Below are 25,163 nucleotides of genomic sequence, written 5' to 3' on the forward strand. Positions count from 1 at the left end.
GACAAAGCAACAGGACAGTGTTTTGTTCCCAGTTGTAAATCTGGGTATGGCAAAGTTTTCGCTCTTCGCGGCGCCATCTGATCATCAGCTACTGCGCCAGTGGAAAAAAGAAATTCCTAAAAGTAAGCGAGCGCTTAAAGCAATGGACAAATTATGTGCCTGACACTTCGAGAAGCACCTTATTTTTGATAGTTACTTCAGCAAGACAAACGTACAAGATGTACTAGACGTCGTACTAGATGTAAAGAAAGTGCTTCGACTTTGAAGCGGAGCCGTTCCTTCAATTTTTTAGAGAAGCCTGGCACAGCTCAATGATGCTCAATGCCAGGAGGAACCAGAAGACGCCAATGCGGAAGGACGGGAGGAGCTTAATTTGTTTACAACTACACACATTGCATGTGCCTTTCCTTGTCCAGAGACATGCCATAAGGTAAATTCTCAGCCTTGTCTTCGAGAAGATTCCCCCAGTTATGCAGACACATAATCTGAGCTGCCTTTCTGAAATTCATAAGCAGGAAACACTGGCAGGAATTCCGCATTACAGTTAAACCTGGATATAACGAAATATACAAATTCCCGAAAAACTTTGTTATAAATAGGATTTCGTTATATGCAGGTTCGGCACGAAAATTCGAAAAAGAAACGCTTACCGTATTTACTCGATTCTAACGCGCGCTCGATGGTAACGCGCACCTGTTTTCCGTGACCAAAAGAGAGGAAAAAAAATCCTTTACAGTACCGCGCACCTCATGCTTTCATGCAGAAATACAACTAACGCTCAAGATTTACTCCTAATACACTAAAGTTGCGATGACCAAAAAAGTCCCAGTTTCGCCCGAAAGGCGAAGCATCGATTGTGACAGCAAATTAGCAGACAGCTATACGAAGTAAGGATAGTAGTTTTATCGGCCGTATAAACTTGTAAACATTCGCTGTTTAACTAAATTGGTAGACTAATGCATGGATGAGTGGACACGTGTTGTTTCGCACAAGCGCAAGGCGTCATAAACGAAGAGCGAGCGACACGATGGCGTCGTAGCGTCATATAGTGTCACCTAGTGTGAGGTTAATGAAGTGAAGCGCAGAGACTTGTGCAGTAACCAAAGAGTGGCGCTGCCAGCACGTTGAAAAAAAAAAAAAAAAAAACTTTTTTTCCCCCCTTTGGCAACATCAACTGGAAAAGGAGAGTGCCGGCTTGGCGGGCTAGGCCAGCTGCAGCAAGCGGCGGGATCAGGTTTGAATGAAGGGAGGGGGAAAGGTCACGCCCGCGGCGGCAAGATTGATGGGCCGAGGGATGCAGGGCCGTCTCGCACACGCACGCACGCATGCACACGTGCACTCTCTCTCGCCTTGCAGTCGCCGTGAATTCGAGCGCGCCAAGCGCGACGCAGATGCTTCACATTCCGTTGCGGCATAGAAGGTGCTTCCGGTTGCTGCTCACGCAAAAATGAAAAAATTTGGGGCGAAATCTCTAGGTTGTCGGCGGAGAAAAGTTGCTATTTCGAGGGGGTCTCCCGCTGCCACTTCGTTACATAGAGGTCTCAAATACACGTGCTTCTATGGAGTAACGGCGGGGAATAGAAAAACTGTTATATCCTGTAATTCGTTATATGGAGGTTCGTTATAAGCAGGTTTAACTATACTATCAAGTGCCCCACATGTTGAGGCACTCTTTCTGTGTTCCATACAGCTGGGACGTTGTGGCTGCGAGTAGTTTCCAACAGGTGAAAGAATGTCTTCGCAAAGCCCTCATCTTGTTTCTCTTTGATCCCAGCCTTCCCATTCTTGTGTCCACAGATGCCTCAGACTATGGACTCCAGTCAAAACGGTGATTTGGCCAAGTTGGTTATGCGTTGCGAAAATGGTTTTTGCGCTAGAAGACTCGAAGAAAGAAAGCGGGTTACAGGGCACATGAAGCTTCCTTTCTTTGTCCTCATTTTCCAGTGTAAAAACCATTTTCGCCTTGGACTCCAGGCCGTCTGACAAGTACTCACTCACAAAAAGGAAGCTGTGACATGCATCTGGGCTTTTGGAAAGTGGCTCGTCTACCTCTGGTGAAACAGGGAGCTTTAGAAGTGGCGCACTCAAGTGTCCTTGCATACCCAAAGCCCCGCTTGTGTTCTTTTGTATGCCCGGCAGTTTGCATCTGACGTTGGGTGCAAAGAAACCTAAAACTCTCTACTCACCAGGCACCGACAGCACTTTTGTTGGAGACGGGCTCCAGTCCAAAACTGCTCAGGATAGGTCAGTGTCTCCTCAATTACGTGTTTGTAGTATCGCAAGAAAAAATAAGGCTGCAGATGCCCCATTGAACCTTCCTTTGAAGCCCCACTCTCCTCTCTGACCATGGGCAGGGGTTGCTGTAGAGACATCATGCGCCCTTCTCAATTATTTCAAGACTGCAAGAATGCCATACGCTGGTGGTGGCCATGCTAAGTGTGCTCGGGAAGGATGTCCCCCAGAGATTCCAGCGTTTCTGTTCGTGTGTCTGATTCATGCTTTGCAGTGAAATAAGCAACACCAGACACATGTGGCCGAAGCTTCAAGGCATGTCTAAAAACAATTATTGTGCAGTGGGGTGCTCAATTACCTACAAAAACTCGCTGCTGACATGGTTTAACTCATGCCCCTAATGAGCGGTAGTGATGGCAGCAATGGATCATCGCTGTTCAGCGGGAATTCCCACACATTCTATCATCTTGTTGCATTCAATGATGTTTACATGGGTAAGCAAACAAGTTGATCCTGACGTACCCATGTCTTGGTTTGGCTGCCGTGCAGCATGCAGTCCTTATGACTGCTTCTACCATTTGCATACCTGCCAAGTTCGGAAAACTAATTTCAGATCTTCCGACCAGGGCAGGGAGGGGGGGTCAGACGGTTACACAACCCTCCATCCCCCCCCCCCCCCCCCCCGACGTCTATATTTTCTAGTACTGACAGGAGGACTTGATTACAATTTTATTTAAAGATATACAAATGACCACATGATCAAGGTCTCACTTTTGCAAGCATTTCGTGGTTCCTGAGTTTGCCTTCAAAAATTATTTAAAATTTACTTAAATTCTCGGGTCTTACATACCACAACCACCATCTGATTATGAGGCACACCGTAGTTAGGAACTCCGGATTAATTTCGACCACCTGGGGTTCTTTAACCCAATGGACGGCACGCATGCGTTTTTGCATTTCGCCGCCAACGAAATGCGGCCGCCGTGTCAGAGATTTGATTCCGCGAACTTGTGCTCAGCGGCGCAATGCCAAAGCCACTAAGCAACCATGGCGGGTGTTCAAAAATTCTTCAGATAATGTTTGATTGTAAGAAATTCCATTTATTTCCCATTTTGCGAGGTTGACGTTACCCAGCGTCTTGAACGAGCGACACATGGACGAGCGGCACTGCATCCTCGTATTTTTCACGATGTTAAATTGCTGCTCGCACTCTGCATTGATCTGCGGTACCAAAAAAAAAAAAAAAAAAAAAAAACCAGCATCACTTCGGCTGACCACTACATTAAAAATACTTGAAGGTACGTTTTGCGCTAGCGCTCCTTTCCTTTAGAGCCATGACTGACCGTAGGCCTACGCAATGCCAGAGCGGCTGACGCCGAGAAGAGCAATGGGAGTCTAGTGTAGCTAGTTGCGGAAGGCGGCATTCGCTGGCTAGCTTAATGAGACTAGAGCCACTATGGCACCCAACAACCCCATCAGCGTAAGGAGCGGCTAACGAAATAGACTTTCTTAACAATGTTTTGTGCGATGAACTTCTAACTGGATCAGATTGGGGTGGAATTTTTTTTGCTAATGTGGCCTGACAAAGCGCTGGACACGGGAACGGGACACAACAGCAATTTCCGGGAGATTTTCCTGTTAACCATACAACCAGAAGAAATGGTCCAAATCCAGGAATCTCACGGGTAATCCGGGAGACTTGGCAGGCCTGCATTTGCCACTTCTTTACCGTGGCTAGGATGCATGACTATAGCGTTGCGTGCTAAAGCTGCTGTAAGCATTGATTTTGTCGGTTTTAATGCCTGTTAAATCATTGCACTTGCCGTCATGCAGTTCATGTCTTTGCATCTACTTTATGCGTGGCTTCCCAAACGTTGAACATTTTATGATTGCTTTAAGCAGAACTGTGGTTGATTCTTTTAAGTACATACGAGGTTTTTCTCCTCGCCTCATTTGTCGAGGAATCAAATCACGCTGTGTTTTATCAGAACGATTATAAGCAAGTGCGTTTTTAACAGCCTGATTCTTTTTGCCTGAGTACATCTTCGATATTGTGGTTACTTGGAAAATGTTTGAGAAAAGAGGTAGCTCAGGGCGAGGATAGCTGTCAGCTGCTGCATATCATATGGTATTGCTGTTTGATTTTCGCTGAAAAATTTGTGTCACATTTGTGAGGTAATTAAAGCGTGATGCTGTCTGAGCAAAATTACCATGCACTTTGTTTCACAGCCGAGTGCCTTTTTTCGTGAGCATTTTGTACTCATTTTAATTTTTGGTTAATTTCTTTTTTTGGCTTAGGCAAGCAATATTTGCGCCGCAAAGGACTAAACCCACCTTTGTCACCAGCGGACATCTACACTGGCTGACGTTGCTCTGCCTTTAAATATATTGTGTGGCTCCTCTCTTCAGCAACATTCATAAAACAAGTACCCAGAAGCGGGTCAGACATTTAGCTTTGAAGGTTTCCAAGCAGATTTCCAAGAGAATTACAAATTGAGAAAGCACTAGCGGAAAGGGAATTTTGTCGACGTAAGCAGTGGGATTGCATTGGCGGTGCAGCTCCAACTCACGCTTGTATTCACCTGTGCTCTCAGTGACTTTGTTGACAATGGTATTGTCACCATTTGAGAATTACTCTTTATTATTATTCTGAAATAATTCAGAATTACTCTCGTAATTCTCAATTATTTCACCAATTTCAGAATTACTCTTCATGACGCGATTTTCACGGCGTTTATTCGTTGATGTCATGAGTATTCAGCTAGAAAGATCACTACAATGTGTGTAGGCATCACGCCTTGCAGAGTGACTTGAGATATAAGTCTGTACACATAACGATGTGTGCTTATTTTTGAGGTACAGAAACAGTAATGTGGCAAGGGTAGAGTAAAGAAAAAAAAAAGGTATCAAAACATTGCGTAAGTCAACAAAATGAAACTGATCCTTAACAAGAGCTCCACTTCGTAACTGGGCGTCATTACACATTTGCCTTTAGGATGCACCTGGCACGTATGCAGACTAAATCATCCCAAACTACAGTAAAGTCATGTACTATCATGAGCAATACGAGCAGCAACACGCGAACGCGTGGTAAATAGCCTCGAAACCAAGATAAAGCGATACACGGATGGCGCTGTCGAAAACAGAGGGGAAAGGGGGCGCTCTTCCACTAATTGTTGGCACTCCCACTGCACCTGCATTTGTCAAAAACGGCAGCTGACGCCATTTCACTGGCCATTTCACTGGCCATCGACAGCCGAAAAGACGGTTATGTGCCACAGTGACTTCGAGCGAGTCATTTTTTTTCTTTTGTGCTTTTTTATTTCTTGTTCTTCGTGCAACCATATAACGCAACTTTTAGATCTTGGGTTGTATTTTAAACCAATTTTTTTATATCAATAGACGTGACGAGTTGCTTACGCCTTAAAGGAGTGCTACTTTTGGCCACGCTTCGGCGCACAAAGTTACCAGTAACTGAAATACCAAAGAGTTATCACTGTGCACTGGCGGTGTGAAGTTCTGCACTTTGTGTAAACAAACCCATGGTGGGAGTACCAACAGTTATTAGAACAGCGTCCCCCTTTCCAATTTGTTTTCAAGTGGCTGCCGCGTATCGCCCATAGCAGGGTTCGAAGCTACCTGAGACGCGCTCCTGTGTTCCCGCTCATATCGCTCACGATAGTACACATCCGCTCTCATAAAGGTCCATGACTTTCCTGCAGCTCTCATCGCAGAAGCAGCCTGCCACCCGAACAAAGGAGAGATGGCAGCTGCAAACCTCAGCCATCCTTGCTGCAAAGGCTTGTCGTCTGCTACTAGTACAGTGCGCGCTTTCGAAAGCGCCCGCTAGGTGGCCATCAGTGGCGCCATTATTGGCAGCGCACTACGCGTACAGTTCTTGTGCACTGCTATTTCCAAGTGGCCTAAGGTACTATTCCCACTGCACATACCAGTCAATTGGTACAGCTTTCTGGCTTCAGTCGTTATCCCAGAGACCCTGAGAAAGTAGCAACTGCAAATGGTCCCCAGTCCCCTTCGATGGAGCTGGAAACATATCTTGCCGCATGGGTAGTCAAACACATGTCACATCCTTAGTCTAACGGTCAAGAGATTTAACTGCATCCCAAAGGCATTTACTTAGAGTGCACTTCCACGAAAGCCAGCCTCTCAATAAGACAGTGCTCTACTATGTCACAGTATACAGTGAAAGTTCGATGATACGAATCTCACGGGGTCACGAAAAATATTCGTATTAGCCGAAATTCTTATCATCGAAACAATTAAAACTACAGTCGAATCTCGATAATTCGAACTTGAAGGGGCCCGAAAATTTGTTCGAATTAAAAGGATGTATTTTCGAAGTATTTGTGCATCATAGCACGATGCACGAACGGTGCGAGTCGTGAAATATCGCGGCGAGAAAGCGCATAGCAAGCGCGGGCCACGAAACTGCCCAGGCCAGCTAACGGTCGCTTCCCGATAACGGCAGAAAACGAAGCTTCAGGGAGCGGGCGGCGCCAGCACACGGGTGCGCGCGGAGACCATCAAAGGTGAGGGAGGAGGGCGGCAGGGAAGCGGATTTGGCCGCGTCAACTCCGCCGCTTCGGTGGCTCCCCTCGCCCTTCCTCTCAACTCCCTCGTAGCTCTCTCACCTTCGACTCCGTGCGCACATCTCCGTGCGCGCCCGCCGCCGTGCTGGCGCCAGCTTATTTTAGCCGCTCCTTGAAGTTTCGTTTTCTGCCGTTATCGGGAAGCGAGCGTGTGCGGGCGTGGGCAGTTTCGTTGGCCCGACTGCGCCTCCGCCGCTGCTTCCCTCTGCGCTGCTGCCGTAGCGTGCAAGGTCAACATGCGACTAGAAAATAGAGGAAGCATAGAGGAGAAGGGTTCACTGCCATTTTATCCGCGTGGCTGAGACGTCGGCACTAGTAACGGTTGTTCGAGACGGTTGTCTCGAACACACTAGTCGGCACGTACACGCTTGTTCCGGCGCGATGCAGAAACGGCGACCTTGCAATTTGAGAGAGGGTGACATTTCCGCCGCGGGTTCTTTTTTTTTTTTCCCCGTTCCTTCGTGCGCGGCATTGAGGGGTCTCTCCTGAGCTTTTGCTCTACGGCGGTGTCGGAGCAATGCCGGTCGGAGGCGCCGCCGCGTGATTTGGCGCGCTGCTAAGAGCATTGTCGGTGCGCGGTATGATCGAAATAAGCGTGTTCAAATTAACGAGATTCGACTATAGCTAAATTAAAGAGTCAGAGGTGAACTCACTTAGGCACATGTACGTAAAAAGCATTTATTTCTTGAAGAAAAAGTCTCTAATGTCCTTCTATCTCGGTAGACAATCCTATCTCGGTAGACATAGCTCGCTGCGACTAGGTAAAATGGCGCAAACACAGAGAACGCGGCCCGAAGCACAGCAGCCACTCCGTCCGATGGGCGGCCGCCGAAAAGGAGGAGAAGTACAAAAGCGCCACCGCTTCAAACTCTTTGCGCCCAGTCGCGGAGTCTGCGCTGTCCGGCGCTGCGTCCGCACCAAAAGAGAACGGGAGAAAGCGCGTGACTGCGCGCTGTTCTCTTTCGCGGCCGTCGGTGGGGGCGGCGTTTATTCGTATCAACCGACGCAGGCCGGAAATCGATTCGTAACAACCGTTCTCTAACACGTTGCAAAGTATTGGAGCTCGGCCGGGACCACAGAAAAATTCGTATCACCCGGAAATTCGTATTAGCCGTGATCGTATCATCGAGATTTTACTGTACTGGACCACCTTACATACTGCAACTATGTCGTTTCCGATGGTTGAATACCTCGTACACACTCTTCTCAGCACAGAGATCCCGAGAGCCAGCGCACCTCCAACTGATGGTGTTGCCGCATTCGCTTCTGTTGTAGCATGATGTCGCATATCCCTGAACATCCATGTGCTTTGCCGGCTTGTACCGTCAAATAAACGATCACTCCTTTGCTTCTTGGAATGTTGCCTGTTATTGCAATGGCGATGGGATCTGCCTGCTTCCACTAGCGCAGTATGGAAGCAGCATGATCAACAGCAATGGAACGGATGACATCGACAGCACTACAGCCAGCAATGAGTCAACGCAGTCATCAGGAGAACGAACCAATGAGTAGCTTCACTGGAACTAGGGAAGTGAGATGATTATGACGAGAAGGATCAGAATTTTTAATCCTAGTTAGAACGCTTTGAGCATTTTGTCACAGCAAACAATATCAAAGAGGGAAAAAAGCTGGCAGTATTCTTGAGCATGATACGAAAACGTGGTCCTATCCCGCTTAAGGATAATGTCATGCTCAATTGTACCCCCGGGTTACAGCATCCACAAAAATGACAGAGATTCGCGCGGTGGTGGAGTTGCGATTATGTTTAGACTCATTACAGGTATTGAGACTGCCTGCCAATGTAGGAATTGAATGTGTCGTCGCCAGAATCATCTTGAAAGAATGTGATTTGGTAATTGGAGGTTTCTACAAAACCTTCTACAAAAGACTTAACTTCAAATTGTCATATACAATTCACTCCTGTAATTTAATGCTTGTCGGAGATGTTCCCCATGTTGCTTGGGAGAATGGTTTTTCCTTACGCACTCTTAAGTGATGCTGTACCTCTTCTTGACATTATGCAGTTTCACGATTTCACGCAGCTGGTTAAAGTACCCACTCATGTTCAAAGTACCAAACAATAAGTCCTAGATCTATTCTTGGTAAACCACAGGGTATTATAGCGATGAGTAACACGAGAACAAGGTGAGAGCAGGAGCCTGCTCTCACCTTGTTCTCGTGTTACTCATCATCTTGAATCGCCATCTCCCGCATGCGCCTTGTTTTACCAGGGTACTACAGCGTGATCCTACTATCCATATTCTCAAGGGCATATCAGACCATAAGATCATTTGTATGTCTCAGAACGCAATTAAATTATGTCTGTAACATCAGAAAACGCGAATCATATGTGCCTGCATTTTCTCGTGCAAGCAATGTTAACGGACTAGATGTACTAGACAGCTCATTTTCACACTTGGTCTCTCCCTATGAGTCAGATAGGCATTCAGTTGATCGCCTGCGGAATTTGTTTAGGTACCTTGTGATAAAATGCATTGACGACTTTGTGCCACACAAGCGTAAACTAACTCGGAACATAAACCCCTGGATGACAAAAGAAATATTACGCATGGGACGAAAGAAAGTCACAGGCCTGCGCGGCACACAAAGCACAGTCACAGCGTAAGCTGGTGGAGCGCCTCAAGAGTAGCTCCAATTTCAGCACCACGCACACCAGGGTCTTTGCGACAAAGTCTGTTCGCCTCGTTTTGACGAGAACGATCTGAACTGTCTGCCCGGCGTCGACGGCGAGCTGCGGCTTGTAATGCTCTCTGCACAGCAGTCTACTGAGCCCGATGATGCCTGGTTGTAGTCGCGCACGTAGCTCTACGATTCGCTTCTTCAGCAGCAGTTCGTACCTTGCGAGGAGACGCCATAACGTGTACTGAAGAGGCATGGCTGCTGGAAGAGCCTTATCCAGAATACGCGGCGCACATCTCACTTCGGAATCGAGTTGATTGCGCGCCTCGTCTGAATCACATCTTGTCGTCTGCACCTGTGCACGCTGCGTTTGCAGCGTGGTTTGCAGGCACCTTAACTAGGTGGCGCCACCATACTGGCGGAGGATCAGGTCGTCCAACGGCGGCGACATCGCGTATCGGAATGGCTATTGGAATCAGCCCATAACAGCTTACGCTGTAAAAGCAAAACAAAAATTCAAGCGACATAAAGTAGCATCCGCAAGCAATCACATTTGCGCACTGAGATTACAGCTGAAAGATTGTATTGCCGGCGCGAAAGCTTACTACCAGAATGTGCAACTAAAAAAATTTTATTTCTTCATACCCGGCGAAATTTTGGAAGAATCTTTCACCAAAGAAAACAAAAGCCAATACATAACCTTGTTATAAACGATACTACTATGACTGATAGCTCAGAAATTGCATGTGTACTTAATGAATACTTCTGCTCGGATTTCACTCGTGATAACGGTGAAGACCCCGAGTTTCCTACATTCAGTGAATTACTGCCAATTGACAATATACACATAGAAGAGGAGGGCGTGTTTTCCCTTTTGCTTAAGTTAGGTGATAAGAAATGCAGTGAAATGCAGCCAACATTAACTGGGTGCATGGCACAGTTATCAAGAAACGGAAGAATATTTGTTTTTACCAGACATCTTGGAATCCAGCAATGTCAGAAATTCAGTAAAAAAGCACCAATCATCCATGCCTTCTTGTTGGCTTTGAACATGACTGGAAGGCTTGGATTACACGAGAAACACCATGGCTTCCATAATTTGCAAACAACTGTGAGCTTCAGCTTCTCGCTTCCGTCAGCACTGACACAGAAAAGCACTGTCAACCTTTCCTTGCTCTTCTTTCCTCCTTGGCACGTCCCGCCATTCATGCCAAGACTTCTCTCAGGCTGGAGGTTGATGAAGACACCTGCTTCGTCAGCACTGAAAACATCCTGTGGTCAATACTGGGATCACCGCTAGCAAATTTGATACCCAGACTGATACAACCGCAGCATCGAGACTCTGCCCTTTGCCGGAAACTGTCTTGCAGACCAAACCATGTCATGCCTTAAACCTTGGCTATCGTAGGCTTTGGAAGCCTACGATAGCCAAGGACAGCGAGATGTCATCGGCCTTCTCCCATAAAACTTTGCCGTCTACGTTAACACCTGCCGCTCTCACCTCCTTAAACCAAGCCAGGAGAATGTCTTCCATTTGTCCATGCTCTGCACTTCTTGTTTGCTTTACGCCGGCACCAAAAACTTGCACAATTCTGCGAATCTCTTCATGCTTGCCCATAACGGTGTTCAGTGTTGAAACCGGCAAACCAAGTTCTCGTGCCAGATCCACACGCTTCTTTGAATTTGCTTTAAACTTACAGATGATATCGAGTTTTTCTTTAAAGTCAGCGCCTTGCGTTTGCTTGACATAGCCACGAAGGTCATGGCCCTACGAGGCCAAGAACTCCGAGATGAAGGCGGTAGTACGAGAGCGAGAAAAAACAAAGGAACAGCGAAGAACAGCATGACACAACGAGCGATACGACTGTTGGACCCACGCTAGTTTCCCGCGCTTATGTAACTGAAGGGGCAGCTCTCATTGGTCTCCTTCACTTGCGGCTCATTTGCCGACGCCGCGTGCCACAATTTAAATCAGTCTAGGACCGATCCCCCCCCCCCACGGCCCAAAAAACCTGCTTCGCAGTAGCATTTGTGGAGCACGTTTTGCTGCCGCCGGTGCGCAGTGAGCGTTTTTCTGCTAGTGTGGCTGGCCCTTAACATGTTGTTTGTGGGTCGTCAAATCGTTAATATAAAGTTATGAGTACTTGAATATAAAGCTGCGAGTTTCAGAAATACCACCCCATTGCAGTCGTTTTATTCAATTTCAGGTGAAAACGCGATCGTATCAACCGTATGAAAATACATTGCTCCTATGTTGGCCGGCAAAAAATAAATAAAAACATATTATACTAAAAAACGTATTATGCAGAATTGTACCAACGAAATTGCACTGTATATACAAGGAAAGGTGCTGCAGCAATCGCACTGTCTGGGCAATGTTTTCCCTCAGCGGTGGATTTCACGAAAGTTTACAGCTTGTTTCGTCCATCCCTCTGTAGCTGGAATGACACTGCTGCACACAACAGGTCTTCGTTCTTCAAGTTCCTGAGGACCATTCAAGCTTCGACAGACGCTAAAAGGCAGAAAGAGCGTATAAAGCCTCCCCTACAAAAAATCACATGAACAAACCAGCCCAGTGTGCCCTCAACGTAAGCCCTCTGAACTGGTAGTGCCGCCATGCATATAAAGCTTTTCCACAACGTGACGAAGTTTTGTGACCAGTAAAAAGGTACCAAAGGATTCTCTGGTGAGAGTGCATGGTGCATCTGCAAGCACTGACTTGCAGCATCACCATGATGGCTGATTAGAAGTAGTGATTTCTCAACAATTTTTGTGTTTACTGTGGTTTGTATCTGTAGCCTGATGGTCGTTCCAGTGCTACTTTATAAGGTTGGAGGGAGGACAGCATCATTCTTCATTTACTAACATAGTACTGAACATGTCATTCTTCGTGAATGCCCACAAGACTTCCTTGGTGAAACTGTTAGACAAGAGAGGAAGCCACTTGCCTCTATGGAGCAGCTTTCTCCAGTCATGCTGTTATTTCCGCCAGTCATGTTCATGTACTTGAAGTCTGCTGTGCCACTAGATGCAAGGTATCTGAGCACTTGCAGTTAAGGGAAAAAGTGACACTTGCACAATAACCATCCATCAGCATTACCATCAAAGCAAACTCTCATGGCATTTTGGCCCTTTTAACACCCTGAAGTCATTTACTGTGCAAAGCAGTCAAGTGCTTGCCATTCTTTTATTTCAAGCCTAATGCACCTGCTAGCTACAGCACTTCACTTGGTCTTGAATTCAACTACTTTTAGTAACTGTGCCAATTACCCCATAACCTCAGCATTTTGTGAATCTTCAGCTCTCTCTATGCAAAGCATATGACCATATTTCTCATAGGTTGCCCATGTGGTTGACATAAAGCGTGCTACACTAAAGCATGACATTACAGGTGCACAAACTGTTCTCTATGACATTACTGCTTTGTGCAGTAAAATGTTTTTCCCACTTTTCATGCATGATGAAGCTCAAAATATACTAATGAGAGCACTGAAAAATTTTTCAAAAGAAGTGGTTTTGCAGTCGTTTACCCAACTGGCTGGCACACAAAAACAATCTGTGCAAATGAAAAAGCCTGCTCGTTGGCAGATTAATTAAAGCAACTATTTCAATTATGGTCTGAAGGTTGTATAAAAGAAATTTATAATATATACCTTCCAGTTAAAATATTGCTATACACTGAGCAATTAGCACAGGCTTTCGAATTAACTCTTTCCGTACTATCGATGGTTTCAAACGCCGCTTTCGAGACCTTCTGTGCCACTCACGGACATACTGCGCTATCGGACATGAAGGAGGATATTTAATTTTTTAAGCAGTTTGCTTTTTTCACGCGAGGCAGTGATTTTTGAACGCGCTCCTAAGTTTCGCGATCGTCAAAGTAGAAAACAAAAATGGCCGCCCGCTGTCGATGGTTTGAACAGGGTTCGTACAGGTTTCCAAGGCAAAAATTCAAGGATATTCAAGGACTTTCAAGGACCTGTCACAGGTTTTTGAAGGACTCATAGCGGCATCCAAAGTAGGGTATATTTACTCTACCATTTGCAAAAATGACTAGTTTTATTTTAATAAATAAATGTATATATCACAATTATAACAAAAATGTCTAGTCTTAATAACTTCTCTTCTCAAGATCGCAACAGCAAACGAATGCTCACAACAGCGGCTGAGATTTCTCCTGTATAGGCGGGGTAAAGTTCACCAAACATATTCAAAACTTTCAGCATAGTGTTATTGCACTAATATAAAAATAAATAAATGTATATCACAAAGATGTTAATAATTAAATGTTGACCTTGACCACTTTGCAAGTTCACAACAATACCAGAAACAAAGTTCACAAAACACAATGAATGCTCCCAACAGCTACTCTGACTTCCCCAGTATTAACTGCACAAGGTCACCGAACATTTCCAAAACATTCAGTGTAGTCTTGCTACACATCCATTAAATTAAAACAAATAGATGTATATTGCAATTATGTAAAACATGTTGTCTTGATCACTTGTCAAGTCCGCAATATTAAAAGTTCGCACAATGACCACTCACAACAGCTGCCAAGGCTTCTGCAGTATTAGCAGGGTTGGTTCATCGAACATTTCCAAACCATTCAGCATAGTGTTATTGCACTTATACTATATGATCACAAATAAATGTATACCACAACACACAAAAAACGTGTACAACAGCTGCTGAGAGTTTTCTATTATTAACTGGGTAATATTCACCAAACATTTCCTAAACGTTCAGCATAGTTTGCACTTATTTACAGTGTAGACTGCTTATAACGTAAGTTGCCGGAGTCGCGAATATCCGCACTATAACCATAGTAACAATTTTCAAGGCCCGCACATATGCAAAACATGTGCACCGAGCCACCACGCGTATGCGACAGTCGAGGAATGCGGCTAGAACGTTTGCATTCAATTTAGTCGAATCTCGTTCATTCGAAATAATTCACGTGGCAGCGCCTCCGACCGGCATTGCTCCGGCACCGCCATAGAGTAAAAGCTTAGGAGAGACCCCTCAATGTCGCGCGCGAACAAAAAAAAAAAAAAAAAAAAGAAAAAAAAGAAAAAAAAAACGCGGCAGAAATTTCACCCTCTCTCAGATGGCAAGGTCGCCGATTCTGCGCTGCGCCGGAACATGCGTGTACGTGCCGACGTCTCAGCCAGGCTACCGTAGCCACGCGTAGAAAATGGCAGTGAATCCTTCTTTCCCCTTTATGCTTCCTCTACTTTCTAGTCACGTGTTGACCTTGCACGCTGCGGCTACGGTGCAGAGGGAAGCAGCGGCGGTGTCTTAGGCCAGCCAACGAAACTGCCCACGCTGGCAAATGCCCGCTTCTCGATAAAGGCAGAAAATAAAACTTCGGGGAGCTGGCACCGGGCCGGCTGGAGCGGCGGCCCCTGCACGGCGGCGGGTGCGCACGGTGACAGTCGAAAGTGAGGGAGCTACGAGGGAGGGCGAGGGGAGCCACCAAAGCGGCGGAGTTGCCGAGGCGAAGTCGGCTTCCCTGCCGCCCTCCTCCCTCAGATTCCATGGTCTCCGCGTGCGCCCTTTGCCGTGACGTGCCGGCGCCGCCCGCTCCCTTAAGTTTCGTTTACTGCCGTTATCATGAAGCAAGCATTGGCCAGCGTTGGCAGTTTCGTGGCGCTCGCTCGCTATGCGCACCGCGATATTTCCCGACTCGCACTCAAGATTCTGGTTTCAGCCTCACTGGCTGTTCGTTCGCACCACGGGCCCTCCTCCTCCACTTCGTCTCTCTTCCTCGAGCACTCCTTGGGGCACCCGTTTGAGGGGAGCGTTCGCTGCCTCCGCTGACTTACGTACTCCCAGTCAGCCGCACTGTAACCGGTATTTCGTTTCCTGCAACTGCACTATAAGCGATACGTGTATACATGGAGTGCTATGGGAAAATTAACGGGAGTCTGAAAAGACCGCACTATATCCGGTCCTGCACTATAAGCGGTTACGTTATAAGTGGTCTATACTGTATAATAACTATATTAAAATGTTCAGTCTTGATCACTTCTCAAGTCCACAACCACTGCTGGGACTTTTCTTGCACTATTAGCTTGGTACTGTTTACCACAATTATATAACAAACCTCCAGCCCTGAACACTTCTTGTGGTCACAACACAATAGAAATGTTCACAATAAACTTAACAAGTTAACAGCTGCTGGGACTTTTCTTGTATACGCTGCGTGATGTTTACCAGCTCTTCCACTTTACTTTTCGCAGTCTTCCGCAAGCTGTTGGACTTCACCACAAATGTAATATCATTTGAAGCTTCTGCTTTTTCCGAATAAGCATCAGCTTAAACAGTCAAACTAGCGATGACTGCTTCCAGTTCCCTTTTCTTTTTCTTCATGTTGTCAATCTCATCGTTGATCAGACGCCTTCGCCTTACTTCGCGGTTCATAGCACCAACAGATTTTGTCCGATCTAAAAACAATATTAGTGTCAAGAAACTTAAGAGTACTGTTACGGGGCATTTCATGCGTCAATTCAAGGGACTTAAAACAGTCTTTAAACGTCTCGAGAACAACAAGCGCATTTTCCTGCATCTCATCAATGCCTATCTCAAGGAAAACAATGTAGTCGTCAACGTAACGGAAGACTTTAGCTACACGCTTGCCTTCCAAACAGCGCAGCAGTGCTCTGTCTAATCTGGCCAAAAACAAATCACTTAGAGCCAGTGCTATGCATGAACCAATGCATATGCCTTTTTTCTGAAGGTACGGCTTCCCTTTCCATTGAATGTATGTTGACTTTAGATAGAAGGTCAGGAGTTCCAGAAAATTACCAACAGAAATACCAGCAGAGTTCTGAAACACTGTACAACCATTACTATCAATGCGCTCTTCTACGGCATCAATGCACTCTTCTACGGCAAGCGTGTAGCTAAAGTCTTCCGTTACGTTGACGACTACATTGTTTTCCTTGAGATAGGCATTGATGAGATGCAGGAAAATGCGCTTGTTGTTCTCGAGACGATTAAAGACTGTTTTAAGTCCCTTGAATTGACGCATGAAATGCCCCGTAACAGTACTCTTAAGTTTCTTGACACTAAGATTGTTTTTAGATCGGACAAAATCTGTTGGTGCTATGAACCGCGAAGTAATAAGCCGATTTTGGCCTATGCCTCGGCACATTCTAAACTGGTTAAAAGAGGAATCATCAATTTATATTTTTTGAATGCAGTTAAGAAGTCGTGTTCGCATCAGATGCAATCAAGTCTTCGCTACCAGGTGGAGCGATTGTTACAAGCTGGATACCGGTTGCATGAGCAGTGCTCTGTTGCAGAATCTTTGCCCTGAAGATTGCGCATGGAGATTAATCGATCACAGGTTTCATCCCCCAACACGCATCAGAAAGTGGCTGTCATCCCTTATATTCATGGGCTGTCACATAATATCAAAAAGATTGCAGGCCGCTCGAAAGTTAATGTTGTGTTTTCGGCACCACAAAAGCTAATTAAATTCTGCAATCAGAGGTACGTTCGTAATCAAAGAGGCTGCAATAAGCAGCACAAAGACCCTTTTGTTCACTGTACTACTAATGTAGTCTACAGTATCCCGCTAACATGTGGCAAGCAATACATAGGGCAGACGGGGAGATGTTTGAATGAACGTTTGAAGGAACATGCGCTAAACGTAAAAAAAACGGCACGTGATGGTTGGTTGGCGATGCACTGCAGTTCCTGTCAATGTAGACCTCTTTTTGAAAAGTGTGCTGTTGTCAGCAGAAGTGACCATAGGCTCACCCGTGAGATAATAGAAGCTGAAAAGATATCTTCATTAGGCTCAGCCTGTATCAGCACTCCTTCTGTACACCTGTCCAATAAAGAGCTGTCCTTTCTTAGAAGGCACTATGCACATGTGCAGCGGTAATGGGAACATAGTATAAACACGTGTGGTGGTCAATAAACTTTGTTGGTAGTTTGCGCTCGTCTGTGTCTCGTGTGCTCTTTTGTGTCTGTGTATTTGCACTTCAAACTATTTCCGATGTACAACCAACAGGCCCAAATCGCTACAATTCTGATGTCCCAACAGCCGGCCACCTGGGTGTTTCCAGGACGTATGACCGTGTACGGCGACGCTTTTTCTGGCCCGGTCTCTACCGTTCTGTTCAACGTTATGTCGCTGCCTGCGCATCGTGCCAACGCCGGAAGAGGCCATCTCTTCCTCCAGCCTATTGACATACCCGCCGAGCCATTCTTTCGTGTTGGCCTCGACCTTCTCGGCCCCTTCCCTCTCTCCACCGCTGGCAATAAATGGATTGCCGTTGCTACGGATTATGCGACCCGTTACGCTATCACAAGACCTCTCCCGACCAGTTGCGCTACAGACGTTGCCAACTTCTTGATGCAAGATGTAATTTTACATCACGGCGCTCCTCGACAGCTTCTCACCGACCGGGGTCGCTACTTCTTATCTAAAGTCATTGAAGACTTACTTCGTTCTTGTGCCACCAAACACAAACTTACGACTGCGTACCACCCCCAAACGAACGGTCTTACTGAACGTCTGAATCGCACTATCACTGATATGCTCTCTATGTATGTTTCACCTGATCATCATGACTGGGACACTGCGCTACATTTTGTCATCTTTGCATATAACTCCTCAAGCCATGACACCGCCGGCTACTCTCCCTTCTATCTTCTATACGGACGAGAACCAACGCTCCCTTTTGACACACTTATTTCGACCCCTGCTGCACTACCTACTGAATACGCACGCGACGCCATTGCTACAGCAGAAAGTCACTTCACATTGCCCGTCTTCGCCTCTCGGCGTCGCAGTCACGACAAAAGTTGTTGTACGACGCCCACCACCGGGACGCCCGCTTCAGTGCGGGTGATCTTGTCCTTGTCTGGTCCCCGTCTCGGCGCGTTGGCCTTTCCGAAAAACTACTTTGGAGATACTCTGGCCCCTATCGCGTCCTGCGACAATTGACAGATGTCACTTACGAAATAGCCGCGCTCGATCCTACCACGTCTTCTCCTTCCTCAGACGTCGTGCACGTGGCCCGCCTCAAACCATACATCGCGCCCACCTCCCTGTCTTAGACGCCGGGTCGGCGCTTTTCCGGCCGGAGGTTAATGTTACGAGACTGCACGCAATGGGACAAAGATGACGTTGACCATTTGGGTGAAGACGACGACGATTGAAGAGATTGTCTTTCGGCCATCTTGGCAGTGCTACAGCCCGCTGTAGATATTTTGTAAATATATTTTCAGTTATACCGTTTCCCGTGACAATATCATCGACTGCGAGAGCTCGTACTTCTTCGAGTCTTGCTAAATTTGCAGCTTCGTCTCAAGAGACATGGCTTGGCGCTTTGTCGGGTGTGCTCCCACTCCTTCCGTGGCAAATTTCCGCGCTCGCTGAGAGCGGGAAATTGTAACGGCAGCGCAGGCCGCGCAGGTGCCGCTCGCTTATCACTTTGTTCCCCCCTCTCCTATGAACACTCGCGCGACCGTCGGCGACGCAGACGCGAAGCAGCTGGCGCCATCTTGTGCACGCTGTGCCAAGTTTCGATGCTCTCCGTGGCTTTCGTTCCCAATTGGCGCGTGGGTGGGATGCGCTGCGTGGTAATGGCGGCAAATATGAACTCGCGTAGGCAAACTTTCGCCCCGTCTGAGGAACAGGCAACTTAGGAACGCAAATTTCACGATTATTCTGCACGAAAAACGCTGCCCAGAAGCAAGATTTCGATCAGTATATCCGATATTCGGTGAATAATATATCGTTATATATGGGTTTTTTTCTCCATAGCCCTAATGCCTAAGTTGATACTCTTAGGTTGACTCTTCGTTATAACTGATATATTGTTATATGTGGTATCGTTATACGTGGACTGCACTGTACACTGGGCTGATAAGAAAGAAGTGAAAAAAATTGGTCGTTAAATATTACATGAATTCAGCAGACAAAAAAAGGCTCATCAAGATATGATGGGCCTATGATATTACAAAAAAGACCAAGTTGCAAAGAAAAGTTGCAAGAGCAGAGCTTTACAATAAGCTATGCTGTCTCTACAAATCCACGTTGACAGTTTTGGGGAAAAAGTTGTGCTAGGCCTGTTTTTCATATACATCTAAGCCTTACTATAACAAACCAGGTTATGATGAAATATTACACAGCAGATAAAAAGAAATTCCTCTTCAAAGCCCCATATAAATACACGCTACCTCAATTTAAAGCAAAATATTGAGGGGTTAGTGCCACATAACGACCAGGGCTCAAGGCTAAAAGATTTGACCATGACAGGCTGTGTTGCCAGCAGCTGTGCTTGCTTGCAATGCACACCCCCTCTCCTCTGTAAGGCATGTCCAGCAGCACCAATAGCCACTGCACATTCATGAGCCGAGTAGGAAGGACTACTGGTGGAAATAATGACATCTTGCTGCCACTCCAGCCTGTGGGGATTGAGGGTTGCGCCGGCGTCATTGCGCGGGCTAACACCTGTTCTGCCGTCCCCCGGTTTTCTCCGACCCCCAGTTTTCCCCGTCCTCCGCGTAACCGGTTCCCGCGGTGGCGCTGCGCACACGGTGGTTGCGCTGAGGGCGGGGCGCTGACGTCATGAGGCGGCCGGCATTTTCGGCTGCTAGCGGCGGAGCGTGCCTCGGACTTCTCTCCGGGACCAGCGCACGGTACGTTCATGCTGTCCTCTCGTCCGCCGACACCTTTGTGACTAGGACTGGAGCTTGCGCACGGTGCCTTTGCCCGTGCGGGGAGCGCGTACTTTGTGCTGATCCTTTCCCGACGCTAAGCCGACGAGCGGTGCCATTAGTGCTCGCGCGAGGTTGTACCCCGCCGAGCCGCACTTGCCGAAAGCCTAAGCCGAAGGATATTGCCCGTGCTCTCGCGAGTTGACCCATTGGTTATCGCCAGAGCAAGTAGCATAGCCGCCGGGACTTTTCCTAGCGGCGTGTCCCAGCTTGAGCCTGTGCTCTCGCCGCGACGTGCTATAGGCGCCTGTTATTGTATTTTTGCCCTGGTGCGGGACCCCTTTGGCTCCCCGCCGCGCAGGCGTTTGTGCAGTGCTGGTGCCGACGGTTTCACTAAACGGTTTCCGTCAACTCGGGGCTTTACTGTGTTTTTGCGTGCATCGCTCGGTAGCCCCTTGCGGCCTCTGTGCTCACACACGAGCGGTGCTGGAGGCGACGGTTGACGCGGCGCTGTGGCTCGCTAAGCTCGAATCCGCGGTGGTTGGTCTCCTGTGAGACACCAAGAACCCACACTGGCGCCCAACGCGGATTCAAAGGCTCATTAAGCCTTTGTTTGTGCTTGGCCGAGTCAATACGCCTTAGCGAATTGGACTCGCCGCGTTATGTCTGCTAGGCGTAGTGACCTTTGTCCTTTGTTAGTGCTAGCAGACGCCGCGTTGCTCGAGAACGGGGCCAGGGCCCCCCTTGAGCAGCGCACTCCTGCACCCTCGCTTGTAACGACCCTCTGTGGGGACGGCAACACGAGGCGCTACGTACCAGCTCCCTTTGGAGCAGTAGCGTTGTTTGAAAACGGGGCCAGAGCCCTCTCCGAACAGTGCACACGGGCACATTCGTCTGCTACGGCTCCCTTTGGAATGCCAAGCAGTGCGATGTCGCAGCGCTCCCGATCATTGACTCCTTCGGAAGTAAACGGAGCGCAGCGCAGAAACGGGGCCTTAGCGCTCTCCGACTTTTGCCCGTTAGCTGCTTCTCAATTGAACAGCCAAACCCAGTGGTATGCCGCGGCCGCCTGTGGGGATTCAATCACGGCGACCCCAAATTCCGCTCATACGTCTCCCTTTGGAGTACACTCGGTGGCGCCCAGTGGCACACCGATCGAGCACACACCTGTTGTATCGACGCTGGCTGCTTCTCAATTGAACAGCCAAAACCAGTGGTATGCCGCGGCCCCCTGTGGGGATTTAATCACGGCGACCACGAATTCCGCTCATACGTCTCCCTTTGGAGTACATTCGGTGGCGCCCAGTGGCACACCGATCGAGCACGCGCCTGTTTTATCGACGCTGGCTGCTTCTCAATTGAACAGCCAAAACCAGTGGTATGCCGCGGCGCCCTGTGGGGATTCAATCACGGCGACCACGAATTCCGCTCATACGTCTCCCTTTAGAGTACATTCGGTGGCGCCCAGTGGCACACCGATCGAGCACGCGCCTGTTTTGTCAATGCTGGCTGCAAGCGGCCTAAGCAATTCACGTATAGCTGTCTCAAGTGGCAGCTGTGAACGACAGCAGGCGCACCCCGCTAGGAGCCATTTTTGCTCTGGGGACGGCGGTGCGCCGGCCGGTATCCCTGTGGAAACCGCGTCACTGATCGAGCTGGACGTCAGTTCATCTTTGCTCGATCGCGCCGCTAACGCGCCAACGGCTCCCTTTGGAGCAGGCGCACAGACGCTGTTGCATAATGCCGCCGAAATGATCCAGGCACTCTCTGGGGCAGTTAAAACGCTGTCGGCTGTTCCGAAATGCGCTCACCCCGCTGTACGGTTGGCAGTCCCGACCTACAGCGGATACGGTGACCTGCTTAGTGCCAGGGACTACTGTTACTCCCTCGCAAGCTACCAGAGAGCTCTGGGTTTGAATGATCAGGATGTACTGGGACGTGTCGTCCCTGTTGCACTCACTGACTCGGCGGCTAGGTGGTACAGGCTTTCCGGACACCGTGCAACAACCCTCGAGGAGTTCCGCGCGGCATTCCTGCGTGAATTCCTACCCGCTGACTATGAGAGTAGGATGCGGTGAGAGCTTGGGCTACGTACACAGGCTCCTGATGAGTCGCTTCAGGAGTACGTACGGGTGATGGAAGACCTTTTCTTAGTCGCCGAGCTCAATGCCTTGAACGAGGAACGCGTCGAACGGGTGATCAGGCAGGCACATCCGACCTTTTCGGCGTACCTGCGCGGCAGCCGCTTCCGAAATCTGGAGGAATTAGCCGCCGAGGCAAAGCGCATTCAAGGTGACATTATCGCCGCGCGCGCCTATCGTCCACCGCCGCCCGCCAGCGAGGCCCTTGAGCCGAGCTGTGCGTGGAGAGGGCCTGAGCCATTTCCCCAACGGCAACAACCCGGCCAAGCTGTCTTTGCGGCTGCAAGCGGGTGTGTTTGGGAGCTGAGCACACGCGCTCTCGACCCTTACACGCACGGGAGATGGGCAGCCTGTGCTGCGCCACCGACCGAAACGCATGCGCAGGGACGCTTTTCGACCCAGCGCATCGCAGAGGGAAACGCTCGTTATCGGCCCATTGGCCAAGCGGCGAGCCGACCCCGGCAGGGAGCTGAGGCTGCTCCGCCTCAGGAAAGATACCGCAGCGGAGTACGCTGTTTTCGCTGCCAACAACGAGGGCACATTGCAAGGGATTGCACCGCGCCCCGGTCTCCTGTGAGGCCGGGAAACGGGATAGCAGGTCGCTCGCGAAGGCACGAGTGACCGAACCTTTGCTTGTTCCCTCGGCGTACCGAGCAGCTTGTGTTGCTGGTGCGCACGCGCCGTTTATTCCGGGGACCATTGCCGGCCGCGAATTTTCGGCGCTGCTGGGCACGAGCGCAAGTGCTTCGTTGTTCGGCGAACAGGTTTTGTCCCACTTGCAAAAGCATGCAGTGCGCTTGCGGGACTGCCGAACGACATTCAATCTTGCGAAAGGCATGGCCCATTCGGCTGGCACCGCAAGGCTGACTGTCAGGTGGGGAGAGCGAAAGAGACGCACGCGTTTCGTTCATCTCCCAGGGCTCAGTGTTCCCGAGATTCTCGGCCGGGACTTTCTCCTTAAAAATGGGATCGTTGTGGACATTGCGAATGGCGGCTATCGCGACGGTCAGTTCACGTTGCTAAAGCCGTTCATCAGCCCGCCGGCGTCCGATTCTGCCTGTGCAGATGAGGCGTCAGAGTTGTGTCGCGCGCCGAGTTCGGGGGCAAGCCCCCGAGCTTCGCGCTCGCCCGCTCATGGTCCCCTTTGGGATCGAGAGGCACGGCACGAACCGTGTCGCGTGCACAATTCGGGGGCAAGCCCCTGCGCTATGCGCTTGTCGACTCACAATCCCCAGTGGGATAGAGCGACGCGGCACGAAGAGGCACTACATCTAAGCACTAACGTGGTAGCTGACGCGCTATCTCGTACCCCATTGTCCACCCAGAGCTTTTCTCCAGGTGCAACAGCCGCTGCCGGTGCCTTAGCGCCAGCTAGCGTCGGGGGCGAAAGCGAGCGGAGAGAGGGGCGAGTCCGCAAGCGGGCCCAAACCTGTTTCTCCGCGCTCCAGACAAGCAGCGCGCCGGAAAGCGTGCGAGCGAGGGAGCTTCACGAAAGCAAACCCATGACGCCGATGGCTGCAGTCCTGAGTGGGGACGAGACCAACCTCCCCTTTGGGAGAATTGGAATCGCTTTTAGCAGGCAAGAGCTACTGAAGACCCAGCAAATTGATCCGTTTTGTCGCGGAGTGAGCGACGGTCTCAGGGAGACGGAGCGCCGAGACGCTGCTGGTAGTGCGGCGGGCGCAGGGGGGCCGGAAACAGCGTGTCGCTGAGTCCCCCGCGGATTTATATTTGCTGGATCATGATGGGCTCCTGCTGAAATACATAGCCACCGATGATGACACTGTGGACCCGTTTAAGGTGGTTATCCCCAAAAGCCTGAGAAGCGCACTGTTGCGATGTTCTCATGACGAACCCTTGGCCGATCATTTGAGTGGCTCTAAAGTTTTTGCGAAACTAAGCCAAACTGTGACCTGGCCTGGCATAAAGCGTGACATTTTCGCTATTGCCGTTCCTGCCACGTCTGTCAAATGGTGAAATCAAGGGGTGGCAAGCCGCCCGGGCTGATGAAACCAAACGACAGTGAGCGTCCGTGGCAAGTGGCCACCTGCGATCTTATGGGGCCTTTCCCCAGGAGTAAGCAGGGGTTCACACGCCTGATGGTAGTCGTTGATCATTTTTCTAAATGGGTGGAACTGTTTCCGCTTCGTAAAGTGACAGCGCGAGCGGTGCTGGAAAGGCTACAGGAAGTGTTTTGTCGGTTCGGCTTTCCGAAAAGACTAATTACGGACAATGCGTCCTATTTCACCGCTCGGGTGTTTGGTGCTACGTGCCGTTCCCTGGGGATTAATCACTGCACCACTTTGCCCTACCATCCCCAGTCCAATTTGACAGAGAGACTCAATAGAACTCTTAAACCAATGTTAGCGGCCTTTGCCGAACGTCAAAAGGATTGGGCAGACCACTTGAGTGAGCTCGCGTTCGCAGTCCGAACCTCCGAGAATCGCTCAACTGGTTTCTCTCCCGCCTTTCTCAATTTTGGAAGGGAGTTGGCTAATCCGGTGACCAGTGTCATGCAATGCCAGCTCGGGGACGAGGAAGCGCCGGCAGACTGTGCTGCTTACGCTTCAGCACTTCGGGACAGGCTTTGTCGGGCTCTCTGTAGAGCAAGGCAGAGTTTGGCGTCGGCCAGGGCCCAGCAGAAGGCTGAATACGACCGGAAGCATCGCCATCTTTCATTTAAGGTAGGTGATCTCATCCTGAAGCGCAACCACGCTCTTAGCGATGCGACCAAGGGGTTTTCAGCCTCGCTCGCTCCTAAGTGGCTTGGTCCGTACCGAGTAGAGAAAGTTTGGTCTCCACTCGCATACTTACTGAAGGATCCCCCTTCGGGAAAACTCAGCCGTGCCCATATCGC

The 25,163-nt window shown here is 49.0% G+C and overlaps 1 protein-coding gene across 4 annotated transcripts in view; it reads right to left on the reverse strand.

Moving 5' to 3' along the window:
• The window catches only part of LOC119437613 (choline transporter-like protein 4), a 629,795-nt gene that overhangs the window by 111,569 nt on the left and 493,063 nt on the right, over positions 1-25,163 (reverse strand). For all 4 annotated transcript variants that reach the window (XM_037704613.2, XM_037704614.2, XM_049660742.1 and 1 more), the window contains one exon: positions 12,431-12,521. In XM_037704613.2, the coding sequence (XP_037560541.1) occupies positions 12,431-12,521 (91 nt within the window). The remainder of the gene's footprint in view (positions 1-12,430; positions 12,522-25,163) is intronic.

Source organism: Dermacentor silvarum, chromosome 1 (assembly GCF_013339745.2).
Source record: "Dermacentor silvarum isolate Dsil-2018 chromosome 1, BIME_Dsil_1.4, whole genome shotgun sequence".
Taxonomy (NCBI): domain Eukaryota; kingdom Metazoa; phylum Arthropoda; class Arachnida; order Ixodida; family Ixodidae; genus Dermacentor; species Dermacentor silvarum.